Raw genomic sequence first — 21,352 nt, 5'->3', positions numbered from 1 at the left:
TTTGAATTAATGAAATTATCCTAGACTTTAAGGATCCACAGGAACCCTGGATTGGCGCGTGACGATGATGGCACCCTTCATAAAGAGCCAAGATGACGTCGGATTGGGAGCAGTGGAAAGGCATATCTTCCAACTGTATATGTATAAAGAGAATGCATGGAGCAAACAAAAGTGCGATTTGCAGGCATGAAATTACACAGATCTTCCGCCTCCATGGGCCCATAGAGCACGCACATCAGAGACACCCCCAGCTGAAGCCAAATGGATCAATTCCCGATAGTGAAACAAGTAATTTTGCTGGGTTGTGATGCTCAAGAAGATGTATCCACAGATTTACAGATGTCTCTTTCACATGTAAGTCTGTGGGAAGAAGTATTTTTGGGCTGGCCACAATAACATGCACACAGATCTTATGTAGCACTTGCCATACTGATGGTTTTGTGCTGCTGAAGGTAGTAGGAGTGGGCGGCCTATTTGGTTAACCTTGTTTTCTCCTCCTACTCAAATTAGGGAGGTTAGTGATTGTGTTTTGGTTTCTTTAACTTTCTTCAGGTTAGACTGGTTTCTTGCTTCTAAAGTTTAAAGGTGTTTTGTTTTGTTGGCCTTGGTGCATCCTGAATTCATCCTGAACACCAGGATTCCAGTATGTTCATCCAGGTTTGCAGATATTCTAGATTGTTTGTACATTCAGTTGTCTTTGTGGCTGTTTGGGACTTAGGGAAGATGGGGACTGGTTTCATTTTCTGTCTTGGTCACCCCTTGACGAGGGATAAAAAAAAACATAACTAAGTTTAGATCACTCAATTATCTACTGCCTTAGCACTTGACATTTCACACGATGACAAAATTGTATGCTTTTCAATCATTCAACAAAGCTGTATATTGTTAATATAGTAATCAACATGATGTTTACATGACAGGATGCTGCTCTATAGCACTGCAGCATATAGGATACATATAGGCAACGGTTTCATAGAAAGACACATACAGTATGGAGAGTGAAATATAACAAGCATGTGTGCAAAAGATGAGGACACAAATATGTGAAGACAACAGACAGACAGAAAGATTTGGAACTGGAGCAGCAAATCATTACTGATGGGAGGAAAGATCTGGAAACTCAAGTAATTTGCAGTAGGAACACGAGTGTCTACAGTAACTTTTCCGGTCATAACTCAACCCTGCTGCAAACTCTGAAATATTTCACATTTCTTTCTGCAGCTGGGCGGTAGCAGAACATGCCTTAAACGTGCTTTAGCTACTCTAAAACATTTCCAAGAACAGACCTGTTCTCGCTTTTGACACGATGACAGGAAGAGGAAAAACACGCGCTATGTACCTCAAGATGTGGTGATCCCAGATTAAGATTAGGCAACTTTTTTTCCACCATACATTCCTCACTTTCCTTATCTCTGTCTCACTACCACGTACATGCCTCACTTTAAATCTCTTTCTGCATCCGTCATCTTAGCTCCCACTGGCATCTCATTCCCATCATTTTTTCCCCACTGCAGTTACTTACTGTTCATTTTTATTGTCTTGCTACATAATCTTGTCCAGCTCCCTCTCTGTTTGAACTCTAATATAATTCCTTTGTTCTGTCATCTCTAACCACCCCTTTTTCTGTACTTATACTCCCTTCCTGACATTAGCTTTGTGCCTTTAAGCCACAGTACTGCCCAGTTTTCCCCTGTAAAAGCCAGTTCATCTCTTTAATCTAACAAATTTTAAGGTCTATTAACTTTCAATAGACCGTGTAAGTTAGCAGCACCATGCTAAGATGTAATAAGATGTGTTTGATAAGCCTTGTGCTTTATTTAAAGGTCCAGTGTATAGGATTGATGAGGCTATACTGGCACACATAAAACATAATATAAAAAGTATGTTTTCTTTAGTGTATTATCATCTGAAAATAAGAATCGTTGTGTTTTCGTTACCTTAGAATGAGCAGTTTATGTCTACATAGGGAGCAGGTCCTTGTCTATGGAGTCTGCCATGTTGCACCACCATGTTTCTACAGTGGCTTAAACAGTCAAACCAAATACTGGCTCTAGGGCCATTCGCGTTTTTGCTTCGGCCACCGTAACTAGCAGCTCCTCTGCATTGAGCTGTGTCAAAATAAAGGGATCAATGATGCTTTGGAGAGGAGGAGACCTCTGTGAATGTCTCCTGAATGTCTAGGTCAGAAAAAAAAATGAGCACACATTCGCAGTCGTGCCAAACAGCGTCAGAGAAATATTTATTTGTGACGTGAAACTGCTTCATTCAGCGTTTTTACCGGTTTAATCACCTGGTCCATTTGTTTTGGAGAGGAAGAGACCTCTGCAGATAATTCAGCTCCCGGTAAAAACCTCCCGAACAGTGAAGGAATTATAACCAGGAAAAGTTTCAGCTGGTTACAGTCGGCAATCCTCACCACTAAATACAACTATTTCCCACTAAATCTTACAAACTGGCCCTTTAAATGTCCTTTTATTATTGATAAATGATGTGGCAATGTCTCAAAACATTTTAATAGAATATATATGCACACATCATGATTACAAATAATGGCTGGATCATCAGGTGCTGGTTATAAATACAACAGGAAGCTTGTTTTTAAGGGTGCAACTGCATCTTTTAGGATCTACACTCATACTACTGTGAGCAAGCTATGATGTGTCAGACTTCATCAAAAGTTCCAGGTTATCCAGTCAATACATGCCCGTATATGAGGTCAGGGAGCAGCCACGGGAGAACCCAGTAAAAAGAGCATCATCTGTTACGAATAACCGTGATGCGACAGTGCTTCTCCTTGTCATGTGCTCTCAGATCAGCGACCTTGCTTGAAAGGTCAGCAAGAGAGGGTCAAACACTGGTGACAGTTTGAGACAACGTCCATTCTTCCTGACGCCTGTCTCCCACCACTATAGAAGAGCATTGTTTGGTGAGCCTTTAGGCTTATTACAGCATGTATGTCTCTTCTCTTTACTTGTTGCTCTTGAGTTGAATAGATTACCTCTCTGAACAGTGTGAAGAGAGGAGTGTGCTTAATGATGCCTGTGTACTCTCATTGTGATGACAGGTCCTGCATGACAATTGTTTGAAGAATCAATATCTCCTATTTGTTTTCAGGGGTGGGCAGTCACACATTACAAGTAACACATGAGTAAACAAGTAGTTTTTTAAAGGAACAAGTACATGTTCCTTTTTTTAAATTGTACTTTTACCCTTCACTAAAATATAATTTTGAGCCAGTAATCTACTTTTTACTTCACTAAATTTGCCATTTATAACTTCGTGACTTCAAGTCTGCTCTAAATGTGGGGATTGACCACTACTGCAGATGCCAAGTTGTCAGCTACCTGAAAAAAAGAGAAGCACCACATGTCTTCGGACCATGATGCAATGACGGGGCAAAACCCAGAACACAAGCGACACTCGCTGATTACATATGGCTAAAGACAACAGTTAAATAACGAAGTGTTTGCTGTCCTTTCCAAAAATACTGAGATCTTTGCTTTTAAAAACTCCCCTTTAACCTCTACAATAGGGCTGCAACGATTAGTCGACTAATCGATGACTAATCGACTATCAAAATAATCGGTGACTATTTTTGTAGTCGACTAATTGGTTTGAGTCTTTTTTCATAGAAGAGTACTATAAAAGTACCCCAAAATACTCTTACTGCAGCTTCTTACGATCAGATATTGGCAGCTTTACACACTCTCCCATGACGGTGAAGTAAAACCCTTTGGCGTGAGTACGAAACAAGACATTAGATGATATAGTTTTTGGGTTTGGGAGAGACAGACTGACATTTTTCAACATTTAACACATTTTTCGATAAAATGATTAGTCGATTAATCAAAGAAATAATCAACAGATTAGTCGACAATTGCATCCCTACTCTACAAGCACAAAGCAAAATAACTTGCACGCACTCAAGGTGAAAATGTATTTGATGAGCTCATGCTAGCTATGTTAATTTGTATATGTGTTACATTCATTTTTGATGTTAGAATAAGGAAGAGAGGGGTAGAGATGGTGAGATGGAGAAGGAGAATGGGAAATTGTTTCTATCTCAGCTGTATAGGCTTTCCTTAATTGTTTGATTAGCCTACCTGCTCTGCTTCATTAAGGGACCTGTTGGTCACTGTATTTGTATTATAAGGAGGTGGTGCAAAAAAGGTGGAGTCATGTCAAATATTTTTTCAAGCACTGGGAGGGGACTTATGTTTTCTTAGTTCGGCTTAGAGGAGGGGTCTACAGCTTTAAATTGCTGTATTTTATAGTTATTTTGATGCAGATTATTAAATAAAAAAATCTTTAAAAATCCCCAAAATTACACCATTTATCACAGCAAGAAACCATAAACATAAATAATTTCCCCTCGGGGATCAATAAAGTATTTCTGATTCTGATTTCTGAAACAAAAATTATATTTGGGTTTTTAAATATCTGCAAGTCTTTGGACACATCATGTGCGACGAATGCCTCAGTCTGAAAAAGCCAAACCAAATCTCAGCCTTAAAATAGTGACAGTTCATCAAAATCACTTTATTCTACATGTCTCATATCAAATTTGGCCAAAAATGTACTGTTTGCACAAACAAACTAACATCTCAAAGATGCCGTCTTCAACTTTTAACTTCCAAACACCAAAGGGTAACCTTTAAAAATCTAATGACTCATGTATGATGGAGGAAGGCTCATGCATTTTTCGCCAGTCACTCAGGGAGGCACAAGGAAAAATATTTGTAGCCTCAGGGAAGGTCAAAATAGTAAAAAAATGAAGTCACACCCAAGCTACCACTTCCTCTGATAAATAAAGAACAGCCCCTAAAAAGTGTATCAACAAGTGCAGTTTTGGTTTTCATCATTTCGCACTGGCCTGCACACCTTAAAAAACTATTAAAATGGACGGTAACTTTCATATTATTTTAGCTGGTCTTTGTATTGATGTGGTTTTATGGTTCACTTGTAGCATATAATATCGTACTAATGGGGTTTTCATTGTAGTGATCTCTTTAGGTGTTTTAAATTCTTTGTGTTGGAGCGGTATATTCCTTTTTGTATGGTTGTCCTATGTTGTCTGTCTGTAACTTTATGTTGCTGCCTGTCTTGGCCAGAACACTCTAGAAAAGGAGTGATTAAATAATACATAAGATAAATGAGAATTTTAGTAACCAGGTGGTTTTTTAAGTGTTACTTGAGTTGGTTTTTCAAATAGTAATTTTCACCTTTGAGTTATTTTTATTGGACTAATTGTACCTTTACTTAGGTATAGACTTTTTATATACCCTACCCACCACTGGCTGTGTTACAAAAACATGTGTAAGGTTGTCTTAGCTGTGCAAATAGAGGACGTGTGTCACAGCTGGCTGTAAAAACTGACACATACGGTACAAGCTGCTGGCTAATGACACTTCCTGCTACTGTAAACAACACAGGGTAAACAGATGAGAGTGCACCACACATGCAAACCTGCATTATGTTTGTCGCAGGAACAGAAAAATACAATTATTAACTTAACTGGGTGTTTGGAAACACATAGAAACGATCAAATATGTCAGGTTTAAGCTAGCGGTGAAGTTGGAGGCATGTCTGCCCACTTGGCTGGAACGTGCACACCCCTCGAGCCAAACTAACGTTAACCAGAAAAGTCCGTTAAAACAAGCTAGGCTATTAGCATTAGCCTTTATTAAAACACATTTAAACCAAAATGAAATGCGTGAATGGCTAGCTTCTGAGCCAGAGTTAATAAAAATTGACATAAATATGTATTTGTATGATAATACAGTCAGGAAAGAGTGACAGGAAAAACAAAACAGCGTTCAACTTACCGTCATGATAACCGGATCCAGAGAGGGTAAAATAAAGACAAAAGAAAAGTACCGTTAGCTCACGAAGCTAAAACCCTCCTTCCGCTCAAGTTAACGTCTCAGTTTAGCTAAAACTCTCGGGAAAATCCAAACTTTCTCACAGGACACTGACGAAATTAGATAAAACCCCGCCATTCATCCCCCATGTTAACTTAATCAAGCGAACCGCCAACGTCCACAGCAGATAGTCTGTCCAGTCTTAAGGGGGAAGTGCGTTCACTCAAATGAAACACGGAGAAACTCTTGGTGGTTAAAAGTTGTAATTTCACAACTTTTCTGATAAGTTGTGAGAAGATGACGTTACACTTCTGCCTCGGGTTGTGTCTTTGCCTGCTCGGTGCTCTCTCTGCTGCTCTGTCTGCCACTTCCTGGGCGGATCCGCGAAGATCGTTTGAGAAAACAACCACACGGTGCTTGGCTCTAAAAACCGGTGTCCGGGGACCTCCAGGGGCTGAGGGGGATCCTGAGGGGTCCCCGGTAACACCAGGAACAATGCAACTCCAGATAACTGCACCCACAACCACATGAAAACATATAAAAGTGGCTGTTTTAGATGAGGTCCCACTCCCTCCCTTTTCTCAGAGACCAAACCTCTTTAAAATCTTGTGGGTCCTGGAAAACTTTGGTGCACCCCAACTTCCTCAACACAAATTCCCTTGCTATATTTCCCTGACTGAAAATCTTTAGGGCTTGCAAACAAAGTGGCACTCCCCCCTCCAAAATCCTCTCTTGGTAGCTATTGGTTTCAGTTCAGGAATTTCAACACATGCCCCAGCAGACCACAATTGACAAAGCTCAGTCAGTCTTATGAAATGCCTGTAGGGTGTAGGTGAAGTGTATAGACACACAGCAAGCAGCCTTTAACAGTTTAACTGCAGATATGCTGCAGATACTCCGGCAGGTTAGGGTGCCAAGTGTGTAAAAGTTTTACAATTATAGACAGGATCTGTGTGAATGCTGGACAAGCTTCCAGCATGTCTAGTAAATATGTAACAGAGAGATATTTAAATAGACTGAAGGGCAGTAAACTTGTTTTGAAACATGTGTGCAACAGGTTTACTGTGCTCACTGCAAATATTAGCGTTGGGAAAATGAACTGTACCTTCACCCTCCACAGTGGAAAGGAGGTCATTCCCACATACGTACAGTAAGAGAACATTTACAGTAAACACGCTTTATCACATACCTGCATTTGCTCTGATCTGTGGTGGTTACCTTTCCATGAACTGCCCTCATCTGCGGTGGGACTGCCAGACCTCTGGAAAGGACCAGTTTGCAGTTATGGAGATAATCAACGTCCGGCTGAGTACAAATAGAAACCTCCAGAGTTTCACATCCACAGACTATTTCAGATCTGGTGTATGGTATGTGGAAGATGTGGTTACGCATTAACATATTATGCAGGTAGAAACCACAGGGCTGCTATTCAACTGCAATGGATTATACTGCGTCAGGGAGAAAAGGTGCTTAAAGGGAGACACTACAGCTGAGACTTTGGTCTATTTTGCTTCCATAACATGTCTTCTTTTATACTTGTCGAAAGAAAATGTCCAAATACACATTTAGGTGCTTTTTTATGTCAGATTCCTATTCTGGAAATGTGTGCAAAAGTGCATATTTGAATTGATAATGCATCATTTGCATGTTTAAACATAACATTTCAGAAAACTTGTAAGACAAACATAGACTTATGTAAGTAATCAAACAGGGAAGTTTCATGATGAAACTTTTGGTCTATAAATATATGGAATTTTACAGTTCATATCCTTTAAAGGCCATTTCTCAAAATTAGTTATACTCTGATACTCTGAGCCTGAAACTGCCAATTCAGTTGCACTTACATACACCAAACGTTCACATTTTATTCCTATCTATAGTCTGAAGGTTTTCACAGAGGGGTTTGTTCATATATCATGTGTGTTAGCTGCTATCCATTCTTTGGCCCCTTTTTGTTTGAAGCCTTTTTTAATGCTGTTTTAGATTTACTGTTTATGGTGGGTTCTTCTTCCACTTTAGAGGCAGCATCTGTTGTGCTAAAGCGGTTTCAAAGTTCCAACACAAACTCCTTGTTTTCCTTTAGCAATGTCCAGCTTCTTCTGTCTCTGGCCTTGTGGGATCAACTTCTTTAACTTCAGCTTGATGGTGGCAGCGATTAGGTAGCGGTCACTGTGGGCATCTGCACCCCAGTATGCTCTAACATCTTGTAGTGACCTACGCCACTTAGCATTAATGATAATGTGGTCTATTTGGCTGATGGTCCGACCATCAGGTGGCTTCCATGTGAATATGTAATTCGTAGACTGATTTATACAACATGTTATTCCTTATAGCCCCAAACTAAAATTCTGTCTTTGACTAAAATATGTTGACAAAATCAAAAAGCTGGTTTCATCCAATATGGAAAATTTCTGTTCTGGAAATTTATTAAAAGTAGTGAATATATAACTAGATAAAATATATCATTTGCATATTTTAAACATAACATTTCAGAACCTTAACAGCGAGGAAAGTTTCGTGGTGAAACAAATTTTTTGTCTACATATGTATGTAGTTTTACAATATATATCTTGTACATGTAAAGGCCATTTTCTCCAACTGAGTTTTTTCCTATATCCTGTGCCAGGAATCTCGACCTCAGTATAAATTACATACACAAAACTTTCTAGTTTTATTCTTATCTATATTCGGAAGGTTTTTACAGAGGAGTTTGTTCATATATTATCCATAGCATGATTTATAAAACATGTTGTATAGTTCTTAGTTTTTATGATTAAAAACATGGTGAAAACTTTTTAGACTTTTTTTTATAGCCATTGACAGTATTTTCTGATTAACAGAGAGATAAATGAGATTAAAAATCTGGGTGACACGGTGGTGCAGTGGTTAGCACTGTTGTCTCACAGCGAGAGGGTTCCTGGCTCAATCCTGGGGTGGAGGGTCCAAAACCCAGGGTGGGGGACTCCGGCTTCCTCCCACAGTCCAAAGACATGCAGGTTAATTGGCGACTCTAAATTAAATTAAAATGTCCGTAGGTATGAATGTGAGTGTGATGGTTGTCTGCCTCTATGTGTCAGCCCTGTGATAGTCTCCCAGTCTGTCCAGGGTGTAACCTGCCTCTTGCCCAGTGTCTGCTGGGATAAGCACAATCCCCAACAGGATAAGTTTTACGAAAAATGAATAAATAAAATGGGATCCAAAATTACCTCTGTAAAAACTGTCAAATTTAATTTAATTGGATACAACCTCATTTGCATATTTAAACATTACATTTCTGGGGCATCGGTGGCTTAGTGGTAGAGCAGGCGCCCCATATACAAGGCTGTTGCCGCAGCAGCCCGGGTTCAAGTCCAGCCTGTGGCCCTTTGCTGCATGTCATCCCCCTCTCTCTTGTCCTATCCATTAAAGGCAAAAATGCCCAAAAACATATTTAAAAAAACAACAAAAAAACATTACATTTCTGAAGATTTTTAATAAACAAAAACTGAGAAAGTTTAATGTTGATGTATATTAGTTAAAAGTTTGACCCTATTCACCTGCAGTGTCTCCCCTTAATGCAGTGCACACACCACTAGAGCGTTTCGATGCTTAATTCCCAGCCCCTTCTGTTCTGCTCCCACTCTCTGTGCTTTGAAATCTCAAAAATCCAATATGTGTCTGAATCAGTGAGTTTTACTAAATGTAATACTCTGACAGTCATGTTTAGTTTTATCAAGGATACCCTCATAACACATGGGTTTTGACAGCTAAATCAAAAGTTAAAAAAACACAGCTTACTGAGCTCTTTTTATTCTTTAATAAAACTCTCATTCATCCCACCCGGCCTACCTGCAATGAGGTGGTGGAGTGAGCTCGGGATAGATACCCACTGCCACTGTAGTGCCAGTCTCTCTCAGTGTCCCCTGTATCCTCCCACTCTCTGGAGGGATGCTTGCTCAGGGAGTGGCTGAAACCGTACAAACAGGTCACCAGTGTGTCTAATTTGGTCACATTCATTCAGTCTGATGGTGTGGAAGAAGCAAAGCCATCTAGGGGTACCACAAGGAGTTTCACACAATTAAAGGTCCCATATTATGCTCATTTTTAAGTTCATAGTTGTTTTGGGGGGTTTCCATTAGAGCATGCTTACAAGCTCTTACGTTCAAAAAATAAATTTTTTCTCTTACTGTCTGCCTTGACATACCTGTATTCACCCTCTATCTAAAACGCTCCATTTTAGCACCTGTCTCTTTAAGCCCCCCTCCTGAAAAGCCCAGTCTGCTGTGATTGCTCAGGGTTTCTAGGTCTTTTACATCGTCGCTCTCGCTGTCTCTGCACTCTTATCATTGCCAGGGGAATAACCGTAACAGCACTGTTGCAGCAGTTTCTATCCCTACATAGTATAGTTGTGACATCACAGCGTTCACGGACATCCTTGTTTAAAGGCAGAGTTGTGCACATTTCTCGTTGGACTGAGAATTCCGATTAGTTATGTCAGTGGTTAACTGTTAACCGGCTGTTACTTGAGAATATCTTTCACCGGCTACACCAGTCAGTCTGTGGGTTAATTTTGCTACTCTTGAGTTTACTGTGTTGCCCTTCACCTGGGTCTGGTGGGAGCTAGCATCAACTAGATGCGCCGCTCATTTGGCTATTAGCTGTAGTAATGCCATTATATCCCACCAGCGTTGTTGTGGGAACATGTTGCCCACCCTCTGGTCTTCTTCCAAGTCACCCTGCTGAGTAAGCGGGTTGATTTAAGCCACAAACCCCATTTAGCTTTATTTGCTGTGTTACCACTGATAGCTCTGTTAGCACCGTTAGCAGTGTCTGCAGGGCTAGTGGCGCTAATGTTGCTAACAATGCTAAATGGGTTTTGCGGCTCAAAATCAAGCCACTTACTCACTGGGGATACCTGGGGGGAGACCAGAGGGTTTCCGCAACAACGCTGCCCCGCCACTAGGATGATGTTACCAGTGGCAATAGGCAATTGAGCAGCGCCACTAACTAGCTACCAACCCACATGGGTGGTGCGCAGTGCAGAGCAGCCTAAGCTTATTTTAGCTAACCGGTGGGACCAGAGGGTGTGCAGTGGCCACAATGAACGTTAGCGCAGCATGCAATCTGTCAACAGAGCCAACGGAATAAAAAAGTTAAAGGCGTTACATCACAAAACATTAAAATTTACCACCCTTTGGATGAATAGCACTTTGAAATGTGGTGCTACAGCACTGTGAGTCAATGGAGCGCTGGACTAAAAGGTAAGGTGTCTTGTATTTCAGATAATTCTTTGGGTTTTTTTTTTTGTTTTTGTTTTTCTCTTAAAAATTACCAGTTGGTTGCTTGTTATGAGTGTCAAACTATTGAAAGCAAAATTAACTGAAACTGACATCCCTAGTTTTAACACTTTCACAGTATTTACAGAGCACCTTTGTCTACTTTATAATAAAAAAGACATGGAAATCTGAGTTTTTATAATATTGGACCTTTCAATACCATATAACATACAGTAACTGGCCTGTTTTACAGTGTGTTTTAATATGCTGCCAACACCACTCCTCCCATTCTTTGTGGTGTAATATGAGTCTGACCTGGCTGGTTTAAAGAGCTCCTGTCTTCGAGAGGGCTGCTGACTCTGAGGCGGCCCCACATGGCCTGGCACTTCTCTCTGATGGATGATTTTGACCTTTGGAACATCAGCCATCATGGCATACTCCTCCCTGTTACGTCCTGTGGTTCCCACCGACATCTGGCCAGACTCTGACGACTCCATGGAGCTCTGAGAGGAGGTTTCCCTCCTCAGCCGAATCTGAGGTGAAGGAGAAGGGCTCCGTGTGCGGTGGGAGTGCCTCTTCTCATTAGGGGAGGGGCAGCGATCCTCATGGCCATGTCTACCAACCCCAGATCTGATGCTGCCAGGGCTCCTGGGTGTATCCAAAGTGACGAAAGCTGTTCTGCTGCCATTTGCGGTTTGTCTGGAGGGCGAAGCAGCACGAGATAATGAGGAACTACGGAGGGAATGAGTTGACTCCCGCCATGAGCGCTGTGAGCGATTGGAGTCAGATTTGGAGTCATGGTAAGTGTTTTTTCTCTGAAAGGAATGGCTGGACTCTCCATTAGTGGCATTTCTGAGGATTGAGTAGCCTGGCGGATCACTGTTTCTAACAGGAGAGGGGTTACGGCTGTTGTGATTCTTGCTGTTGATGGAGCTGCTTGTCTCTGTTTTCCGCAGAGAGCGCTGTTCAGGTGCGTCATAGCTTCCCCTTGAGGGCAGCAAACTATGGCTATCACGAATCCTGACAGAACTGTTTACTTCGGACTTGCGCAGCAGAGACTGAGAAGGAGTTTCATAGCTTCTCCTGGAAGGGGAGGAGTTGCGACTTTCACGGCGACCATGTAAGGAACTACTGGTGTCTGTTTTCCTAAGTTGATACTGAGTAGAGGTTTCATAGCCTCTCCTTCCAGGAGAGGAACATCGGCTGTCGCGATTTCGACTGCCACCGACAGGGCTTGATTCAGTCTTTCGGAGCACGGACTGACTTGTGTCGTAACCTCGTCTGGATGGAGACACTGTGGGACTTTCATCTTCTTGATCATTCAGTCCGTTCTTAGCTATTTGGTTACGTATTAGAGCCTGGCTTTCAATGTCATAACCTTCTCTTATGGGGGAGCCACAGCGTCCATAATGACTACGTCCACTGAGAGACATAATTGATTCAGACTTACGAAGGGGGGATTGGCTAGACGAGCTGTAATTTCTCCTTGGGGGTGAGTTTCTCTGACTGTCAGAAGTTCTTCTAGATGGAGATGAAGTACGACTTTCGCTCCCATGTCTGCGTGGCAAACTGCTGGTAGTTTCAGTTTTGCGAAGAGACACTTGGCCTGAAGGACTGTAGTCCCTCCTTGAGGGAGATGAGTTTCTGCTGTCACACCCCCGACCACTCAAAGAACCACTAACTTCGGTTTTCCTCAAAGCACTCCTAAAATCAGAAACACTGCTGGACTGGGATTTGAATGAACTTGCAAATGATTTAAAGTTTCTTGGCAGAGTTCCTGACTCAACACGGCGCCCATGTGTACCTTGTAAAGAGCTTCTGGATCCTGGCTCTGTCCCTTGAGACCACCCTCCACCGTCACAGTTATGCCTGCTGAGGGAAGCAGTGGACTCGCTGCGTCTGAATGGTAAGTTTCCACGTGAGGGAGAAGAAGAGCGAGATTGCAGAGCCGAGCCTTGCCTTGAGGACTCAAAACGTCCTGACTGTTGATAGGAAGAGGAGTAAGAAGGGTTTCCCCGGCCAGATGAACTGCCAAAACCTTTTCGCCTACTTGAGGCCAGCGACTCCGCTATCTTAAAAGGAGTAGGACTCGGAGAGCGGGGGCCGACTTGTGCCTCAACCTCAACGGCAACTTCATAGGGGTCAGGAGGTGGGATTTCAGCATCCAAGTCCTCAATTAGAGCCTCCGGCAACGGCCTTTCAGAGGCCACACCAAGATTAGGGTTTCTGAAGGGAATGGTGTCTTTGGGCTCTACGTTTCTGCTGTTAAAGATGGGATGTCCTCTCTCAAAATGGCGGAAAGGAGTAGGCGGGCTGGTGTCACGCAGTGAACGGGCACCCGCTGCCCTCCCCAGGGAGAAGTACCCACTTTCCCGCTTCTGCCTGTCTTCTTTTAACCCTGGAATAAAAAGAGAAGTTACACAGTGTGACAGAAATAGAAAGAAGGAGGAGTAGCAGAAATAAGAGATGCACACATCAAAGATCAACTACAGAGCAACTACTTGAGGTTTCCTGACACAAACCGAGCTATATTGTATTACTGATAATTGCTCTGGGACACCTCAGCTGGTGACATCAAACAGTATTGCCAAGTAAAGAACACCTTTGGCTGTAACTGGATATGGATTGGTCAAGTGCAGTAAGTCATAGGTTTACTGAAGACTGGTGTGCAGGACTCATAAGACGTGTCCAAAAGAGAGATCGGGTTGTGCTGCTACATTTCTTCCAACTCTCTCTCCCTATCTGCCAAGAAATTAATGAAGCACTTGACAAACAATATACGAGGTCAGCTTTCAGGTACCTGATTGTCTACCGAAACTGTCTCTGCTTCGAGCTTCATCCATCCAGGCCCGAGGGTTGGGCCGGTGGGGTGGAGGGTCGAGTCGGGTCATGCCGAGTTTGGTCGAGTGGCGACGGATCGGCAGGTATTCCTCCTCTGCGCTGACGGAGCCACTGAACTCTTGGTAGTCGCTCTGGTCACGACAGCTACGTGGAAGAGGAGATGGGAGAAGAATGATGAGAGTAGAGATGGAGAGGTGAGAGATGGAGAATGTGGAGGGCGAGGGAGGAGGGGAGAAAGGTGAGAGGCAAAAGAGGGAAGACGGAGAATGATTTCATAGAGTAGCTATTAGCGCTGGGTGTTGTTTAAAACATAAAATACCATCAACAATACCAGTACCCTTAAAGTGATACCAATACCAATGGAGTACTCTGTTGGATACCTCTTTGAAAACTTCGTAAAGTAATGTAGCCATACTTCTTAACGTATTGGTGGCATATCTTGGCCATCTCCGTCACCATGCTACAGACTGTACAGGTTGTGACACTGTAGTAGTGGGCCAATCACACGTCGCATTAAATCGAAGAATGCTTGCAGTGACGGGCTGCAAGCAAAACCATACAAATATTATTTTTTCCTAGATCTGGGTACAATAAGGATCAAATGCAGGCACTTTTGACAGAATAAGTTTCGATATTACTTGGTATATTTCGGTTGATACCCTAAAGGTATTGAGAACTGATACCCAGCCTTAGTAACAATCTAAGTGCATTAGGCAACACAAAAGTTTTAGGTCGGAGAACATGGTGAACTGAACAAATGATACTTACAGTTCTGTGGTGACAATCGATCTCACTAAAACATTAACATTTACATTAAATTCTACAATTCTAGCTCTTCTAAAGACTTATTTTCACCATCTGGTACCCCTACCTGTCAGTGCTGTCGTCGTCGTCGCCGTCACAGATATAAAGCTCACAGTCGGGGCTCAGGATGCATAAAGAGCTCTCCCCATAACCCAGACGGCCTCCATTGACATCACAGTAGCTGCTCACCACTGACAGAGCGTCAGAATCCTCCTGATAGGATGACAAGGTAAGACACTGGCCAATCACAACGTTGCAGAAAACTCCAACTCTCTCTGAGGCACAGAGGAAGAGGCACTGATGTGACGGGGACTGTATCTCTAAACAAAGACACCAAAGACCTTACCAGATATCAGCTTTCTCAGCATACAGGTTCACTAAAAATGCACACAGTCTTTACGTCAGAGGAATGCACATGGATAAAAATCCTAGATCCATCTGTCCGGCTCCATCTCCTTAAACTGAGGGTTAGCCGAAGAGTGTTTGTCCCCTCTGTCCTCTCTGACACACAGTCACATGTTCAGTCTGCTGTTCGATTAGGGTTACACCTCTGTAACTCGACCTGGCTCGCGGCTTTCCTCATTAATATTTCATCACATTTTTATAAAGCCTTCTCTGCGCCTTAAGACGTCTTAAAAAGGACATAAAACTGTGACTTCACTGTCTGTATATGTCAGTGATTGGCATTTACCTCTGCAACTTCCAGAAAACTACAAGTGGAACTAGGTAGGTACAACTCATGATCCACTGTGTACTAGATTATAACCAGACAGCTGTAGTTATGTCATGACAGCCAGATAAATAGAATAAAGTAGGCACAGTTTTTATACTGTACAGAAATGTGCCTGTATGTATCTGTATGTTGCGCCTTTGTCTAATATTACAAGTGATTCCCAAGAGGGTGGTAAGTGATCCAGCTTTGTTAATTTATAATGGGGGCCACTGCTTCCACCCTGCTCCTCCTCGTCACCTCTCGTTCTCACTCTCTGACCTTTTCCTACAAGCAAGAAAGACTCATACATGACCTCTGAACTGTGTGCAAGGAGAAGTGATTCCTATACAAACCAAGAAAAACACTGGCTTTGGAGTCAAGTGAAGTTTGTTCTACTCCAACAGATTGTTTTCTATTCTAGATGATATAATGAAACTTTTCACATTATGTTTGATCTTCAAGACGGTTCAGTCTAAGTCAAGTCATGCAGTAGTTTGTATCCCCTTAACCTCAGCATGCTGCTGACTTCACCTATGACTTCTCATGCTCTCACCCTCCTGCCCATCTTCAGGTACAGCTACTCCCATCACTCAGCACGTTTTCTACCTACCCGCCCTGTTCATCCCCCTCCCTCTTCCTCTCTGGCCCTCTCTTCTTTCTCACCTTGCTGCTGGTGTCTCGTTCCTCCGCCTGGGATGGGATCGGTGTTAACAGCACTCCCTTTCCTGATCCGATCCCATCTTCAGTCCCAGTTTTAGTCCCGATTGTTGTCTCCCCAGTGGATTTCTGCTGTGGCGCTCCCTCGGCCGAGCTATCCCCTGCGCCGGCGTGCAGGTGCCTCTGGCGCAGGCAGTCGTGGCAGCGGGAGGGGTCGAAGATGTTGGGCTGGAACTTGGGGCAGATGGGCTCATCGCCGGAGACTGGCATGGTGAGTCCAGAGGGGGAGCCCGTCCAATCATCGCATCCCTCAGAGAAACCTGGGAAGCAATAGGTCAAGGAGCAGTGCCACAATGGAGTATAAAGCAAATAGTAACATAAGTATAAATGAAGGACTTCTGCTAGAAATTTGTCTTGCACCTCACTTTACTTTAAAAGTGTAGTGTTATGTTCAAATTTAATATTTTACGAGCATCATCCACAACAAAGATTAAATAAGAAAAAGCCAGACTAGCATAGTTTTTGAGAACAAATAACCTGTATGGTGTTGAGTCATGCTGTGACGCTGCATTACTGGAGACAGGTGTAAGCACAGAGCAGTGGCTCTGACTGAATACTAAAGAGGATCTTTTATTTCATGGTTCATGGAAGATCTAAAGCGGAACTGTTAAGGCAGGTGATAACTAATCACACTGGAGGACAGTGAAACACAATCCTGTCAGAGCACTGTCAAAGCGCCCTGCAGAGTAGCGTTACTACCAACCACAAGACACATGCACTGTAACCTAACAGCATTTACAAGCACTTAAGCCTCTAGAAATAAATGTAACTGAAGCTATTAAGGCTGTAAAAAGTAGGATAATGAAAAAAGGAAATATTATTTTGATGTAAATATGATAATGAGCATTACCTCATAAGATGCTCCTGCTGTCAGCTCCACTTTGTCATCAAGAGTCCGAGGACAAACTGCCCATCAGACCCCCATCAGGCACATGCCTCCTCTTCCCCCATGCTCTCTATCCTCCTGAGCTGCCAAACCCTCAAAATCATCTGATTGGCTGCTCTGACAATGAGTGAAACTGAAGCATCCGTGACGGCCATGACGGCTCTCGGTTAACACAGCGAAAGACCCTGAAGCACACGTGGACCTGGAGCCAACATGGAGCCAGTGGCCTGCCGGTTCCTCTATTGAGCGGTTGTATTAAATATCATGGGCTTTAGAAAGCGAAATGAAACGCTCATGCAGGTAGTGACAGCTGGCACACGCTGGCTCAAGTTAACGTAAATAAATAAACACTGGTGAGGTGGGGGTTTAACATACATTCAGAGCATTGAGGTATAAGGTTCTCGAATAAGGAATCAGCTGCAGGACACACAGCGGCTGGTTCTCCTTTAGCTCACAGACACACAGGTAACACTGAGCTGTGAGGAAACGCAGAGCCAAGGGCTGATTTCCTGATGTTCTAGAGAGGATGTTGACAACAGCGTCAGGTTTCCTATTAAACAATAGCGAGAAAACATTCCACACAGAGCACGCTGACAGAGGTGGCGGCATCACAGGGTCACTTATTAGCAAGATGAATCTTTTATTGAATGAAAACTTACAGTTCAGTTTGTATACAACACTACAAAAACAGTCTGACACAAGATTTCAAGAGGCAGGCAGAGTGGAAATATTGAGCGATGTCATGATAGACAGTCCAACAGCTTGTGTTCCTGCTCAAACACAGGAGCACAAACACTCCAAAGTCCAATCTGTTGGAGTGTGGGACTCTCACAGTCTCTTCAGTCAAGTCTCTATTTTCCTACACGCTCTTTCACTCCTTATGATGCACCTTTTTCCCGGTATGTCGACGTCTCTGCCACTTGCTGGTCCTCCCGGCTCTGTTTTTACCCTCTGAGGCACTCTGTCTCTTGTCTGTGTGACGACCTCGGCCACCTCGGCCTTTCTGCTTCCATTTCCTCTGCTGCTTGCTGGTGACAGTGTTGAGCGACGCAGTTAGGGCGCGGATCCTGTAGCAGTGGGGGAGAGGACAAAAAGAAATGCAGCTGGGCTGAGAAGGGCTGGAGGATGACCGGCAGACAAACTGAAGACACGTCGAAACAGACAGTTGTTATGTCGCCACTGTGTTGTTGGGGTGTGTAGCACATGAAGCACCGCTCAGGTTACCTGTCCATCAGTTAGTCAAACCATTCAGTGAATAATAAGTGAAGTCTGACCAAAGCATTCAATTCAGGATACCTACAGCTTATGGCTAAATTTAAGACCAATTTTAAAATAACTCAACTTTTTGACTCTCCTATTTACTCATTTGATTTGTATGATTGGTGTTTTGTCACCGTGTTCAGACATCACAGTGCCTCTGCTATCTGTGTAGGCGTACACCTGAATGCTGTTCACAGATCTGGTGCTGCTATGAGAGATGGGGGTGGAGGCGTGGTGGCAAGGTGAACAGGGAAATACCTGCTGTTTGTTCCCGAGTTATCTGAGCAATTTTGTGTTGTTCACTCTGCATATGGGATTCCACTGCCTTGATTCGCATTGTGCTGACTTTGAAAAACACTTTGCATAAAATCCAGAGAGCCTCGTATGTCAGGCCTTGTACCAGTTTCAACCATGCCACAAAATCTTTGGTTAAATAGCCAGTGTTTGTTGAATTTGCACTTCCCCATGTCGCCCTTTTCGGCACTGTGTCTCTTGGACGCCTGCTGCTTCGGGTCTGGCGCATGAGGTCTCATTTATAAAACAATGCTTAGGATTCATACTAAGACATTTTACAATATCTACAATCAGGCTTCCACCACACCATCTCCGTCACTAATTTCTCTTCCCCAAAATGTTCATAAGCATGGGTCAGAGTTTCTCCCATCATATGTGTTTTAATAGATCATAACTTTTGTGTGTGAAGCGGCAAACGCCTCCTTCTGGCCTCGTTTTGTGCGTGTTTATAAATGAGACCCCTGGTCACTACCTTTTTATAAAGCCCCCGACCTCACCTAAGCGCTGTGGGGATACACACCCTTAACGCTCATGTTGACCTGTATGATTAATAACTTACTTTTTGTTTATGATTGGATCCCCAGCTTTTCTTGGCATTGCTTTTGTTTTCTCCTCCGCCTCCTCTCCCTTTTCTTCATCCTCACCGTCCCCATTCACCTTAAAAGCAAAGATTCTCAGTGTTAATGGAGGTGTATTGCCATCAGTATCATTCTTCTTCAATACTGAAGTACTGATTACTGTCAGAGTGACCATACAGGGCTATACACTCAGTTGCCAGTTTATTAGGGACACTGAGCTAATGCAATCTAATACCCGAGTCCTGCAGTAAATCTTAGATTCATGAGGGTTATAATATGCAGCATTTGTTAAAACTAATACTTGCATTGTACTGACTGGTTTTTCTGATATTTTGACCACAAAATTTCCTCGGTGAGGCTCAGCTAAATAACAGAAACCCTTTTGTGTTTAATACAGTTTGAAAGCAACACATACTGCATCCTCCAAAATGATCATACAGTAAATTTGCCACCTTTCTTCGACAGTTTCAACATAAACTGAACATTACAACAATCATGCAGGACTGTTTTATTAGTTTGCACTTGGTGTACCTAATAAACTGGCAATTGGGTGTATATAAACAGCAGTAAAACTGACATTATTTAGCCTGATGAAAAACACACCTGTAGGTCGTTAAGATGAATCAAGGTTTTCCTGTTTACCTGATGTGCTGCGGGTCCGAGCAGGTGACCCCCTGTGAGGTCGAGATCACTGATGGTTGTCACGGTGACAGTGTGATTGGGGTGATCGAACTGCACAGACTCTGTTGTACTGGTTATCACATCCTCCAGATCATCTTCAGCCTCCTCTGTGAGATGGGATCAAGTGAGGGAAAAAAAATAAGCACAGTTTCTCAAGTGCTGCAAATAACCAGCGGTAAAATTTGGCTTTCAACCCACCGAGAGCGTCCTCCCTCTCCTTCAGCATCTTGATGTATTCCTTATGCCTCTGAAAGCAGATGACAAAACACATCATTGGCACATCCTTTACTTACGTGCTCACAAAGTCTCTGCACCACTTTTACTTCACACTTACTTCCTCTCGGACTCTGATCTGCTCTTCTTTGATTTTCTTCCGTATTTCTGCCACCGCTGCTTTCCTCCTCTCCACCTTACGTTTATGGAAACCAGTTAAATATTCCCTGACAGGGCAGAAGAGGAACAAACTTAAGAAACCCGCAGCATTTTTAAGTCTCAGCAGGTTTATGTAGCATAAAAGATACATGCACCTGTGGCCACTTTATTACCTATATCTGTGCAATCTAATGCAACAGCTCTGCTGTAAATTCTACCTTGATGAAGTTTATAATGTCCAGTTTTTGTTGACATTGTCAAAAATGTGTAAATGTAATATTTATTACTGAGGTTGTAGTTTGCAGAGGTGTTGTCCTGTACTACATCATTTTGAGAGGTGTTTTAGAATTCCTCCCTATTTATACACATGAGGAGGGCAGAATGTTAGAAATACTAATAAATATAATGCTGATATTTAACACCTTATTTGGTCAATAACTGATAACCGATATCGATATATATACACTTTTTTCCCCACCTAATTTTAGTGATCATCAAGTCTCTTCTGTAGTGGAATTAACATCATATCATGCGTGCATACTCTTATTGTGATGACCCACCAGCAGATGGAGACATGAAATACAATACTTTTCAGTGTATGTAATATTCATTCCTTCTGCAAGGTAAGAAAAGGCATGTTGACCAATTCTGATAGGCGTTTTTTGGGTATTTTTACTGCCTTTACTTCTAAGCTCATATCACAGTCATTATAAAGGCTACATACACATGCTATATCTTGTTTTTTTCAGGACAATCTGGGCTATCCAGACATCATTCCATGTCCTTCTATGTGCCTGAATTTTATATTAATTTTTATATCAATGAAACAAACAAATCTGTGTTACTAAATTCTTACATTTTTACATGTATCTCACCATAGCGAGTTGGAAAATGACATATTCTACCATATATGAAGAGGGGAGACTCTCTGGAATCTGGCAATATAAGAACCATGATGCTGGGACATTCTGTCACTTCACAGCTGTCCAAAACATGTGGTTTGTGCCAGGCGGACATGATTGCCAGTATTTTTTCATTATTGCAAGAAATTCCATTGACTCATTCACAAGTCAAAAATGTGTTTTATCTGA

At 42.6% G+C, this 21,352-nt stretch overlaps 2 protein-coding genes across 2 annotated transcripts in view; both read right to left on the bottom strand.

Annotated features, from left to right (window-relative positions):
• Positions 1-16,415, bottom strand: part of LOC126406170 (TRIO and F-actin-binding protein-like) — a 31,357-nt gene extending 14,942 nt beyond the window's left edge. Inside the window, exons 1-8 of the mRNA XM_050070347.1 lie at positions 16,137-16,415; positions 14,829-14,974; positions 13,917-14,101; positions 11,432-13,514; positions 9,690-9,807; positions 7,051-7,122; positions 6,169-6,372; positions 5,826-5,855 (exon numbers count right to left, since the gene is read on the bottom strand). Coding sequence (XP_049926304.1) covers positions 5,826-5,855; positions 6,169-6,372; positions 7,051-7,122; positions 9,690-9,807; positions 11,432-13,514; positions 13,917-14,101; positions 14,829-14,974; positions 16,137-16,400 — 3,102 coding nt within the window. The 5' untranslated portion in view covers positions 16,401-16,415. The remainder of the gene's footprint in view (positions 1-5,825; positions 5,856-6,168; positions 6,373-7,050; positions 7,123-9,689; positions 9,808-11,431; positions 13,515-13,916; positions 14,102-14,828; positions 14,975-16,136) is intronic.
• Positions 16,416-17,696: 1,281 nt separating this feature from the next.
• Positions 17,697-21,352, bottom strand: part of nol12 (nucleolar protein 12) — a 5,763-nt gene continuing 2,107 nt past the window's right edge. Inside the window, exons 2-6 of the mRNA XM_050069997.1 lie at positions 20,224-20,329; positions 20,088-20,136; positions 19,851-19,996; positions 19,190-19,287; positions 17,697-18,143 (exon numbers count right to left, since the gene is read on the bottom strand). Of these exons, the coding sequence (XP_049925954.1) occupies positions 17,948-18,143; positions 19,190-19,287; positions 19,851-19,996; positions 20,088-20,136; positions 20,224-20,329 (595 nt within the window). The 3' untranslated portion in view covers positions 17,697-17,947. The remainder of the gene's footprint in view (positions 18,144-19,189; positions 19,288-19,850; positions 19,997-20,087; positions 20,137-20,223; positions 20,330-21,352) is intronic.

This window comes from Epinephelus moara, chromosome 18 (genome assembly GCF_006386435.1).
Source record: "Epinephelus moara isolate mb chromosome 18, YSFRI_EMoa_1.0, whole genome shotgun sequence".
Taxonomy (NCBI): domain Eukaryota; kingdom Metazoa; phylum Chordata; class Actinopteri; order Perciformes; family Serranidae; genus Epinephelus; species Epinephelus moara.
This window is presented reverse-complemented; position numbering and strand designations above follow the sequence as displayed.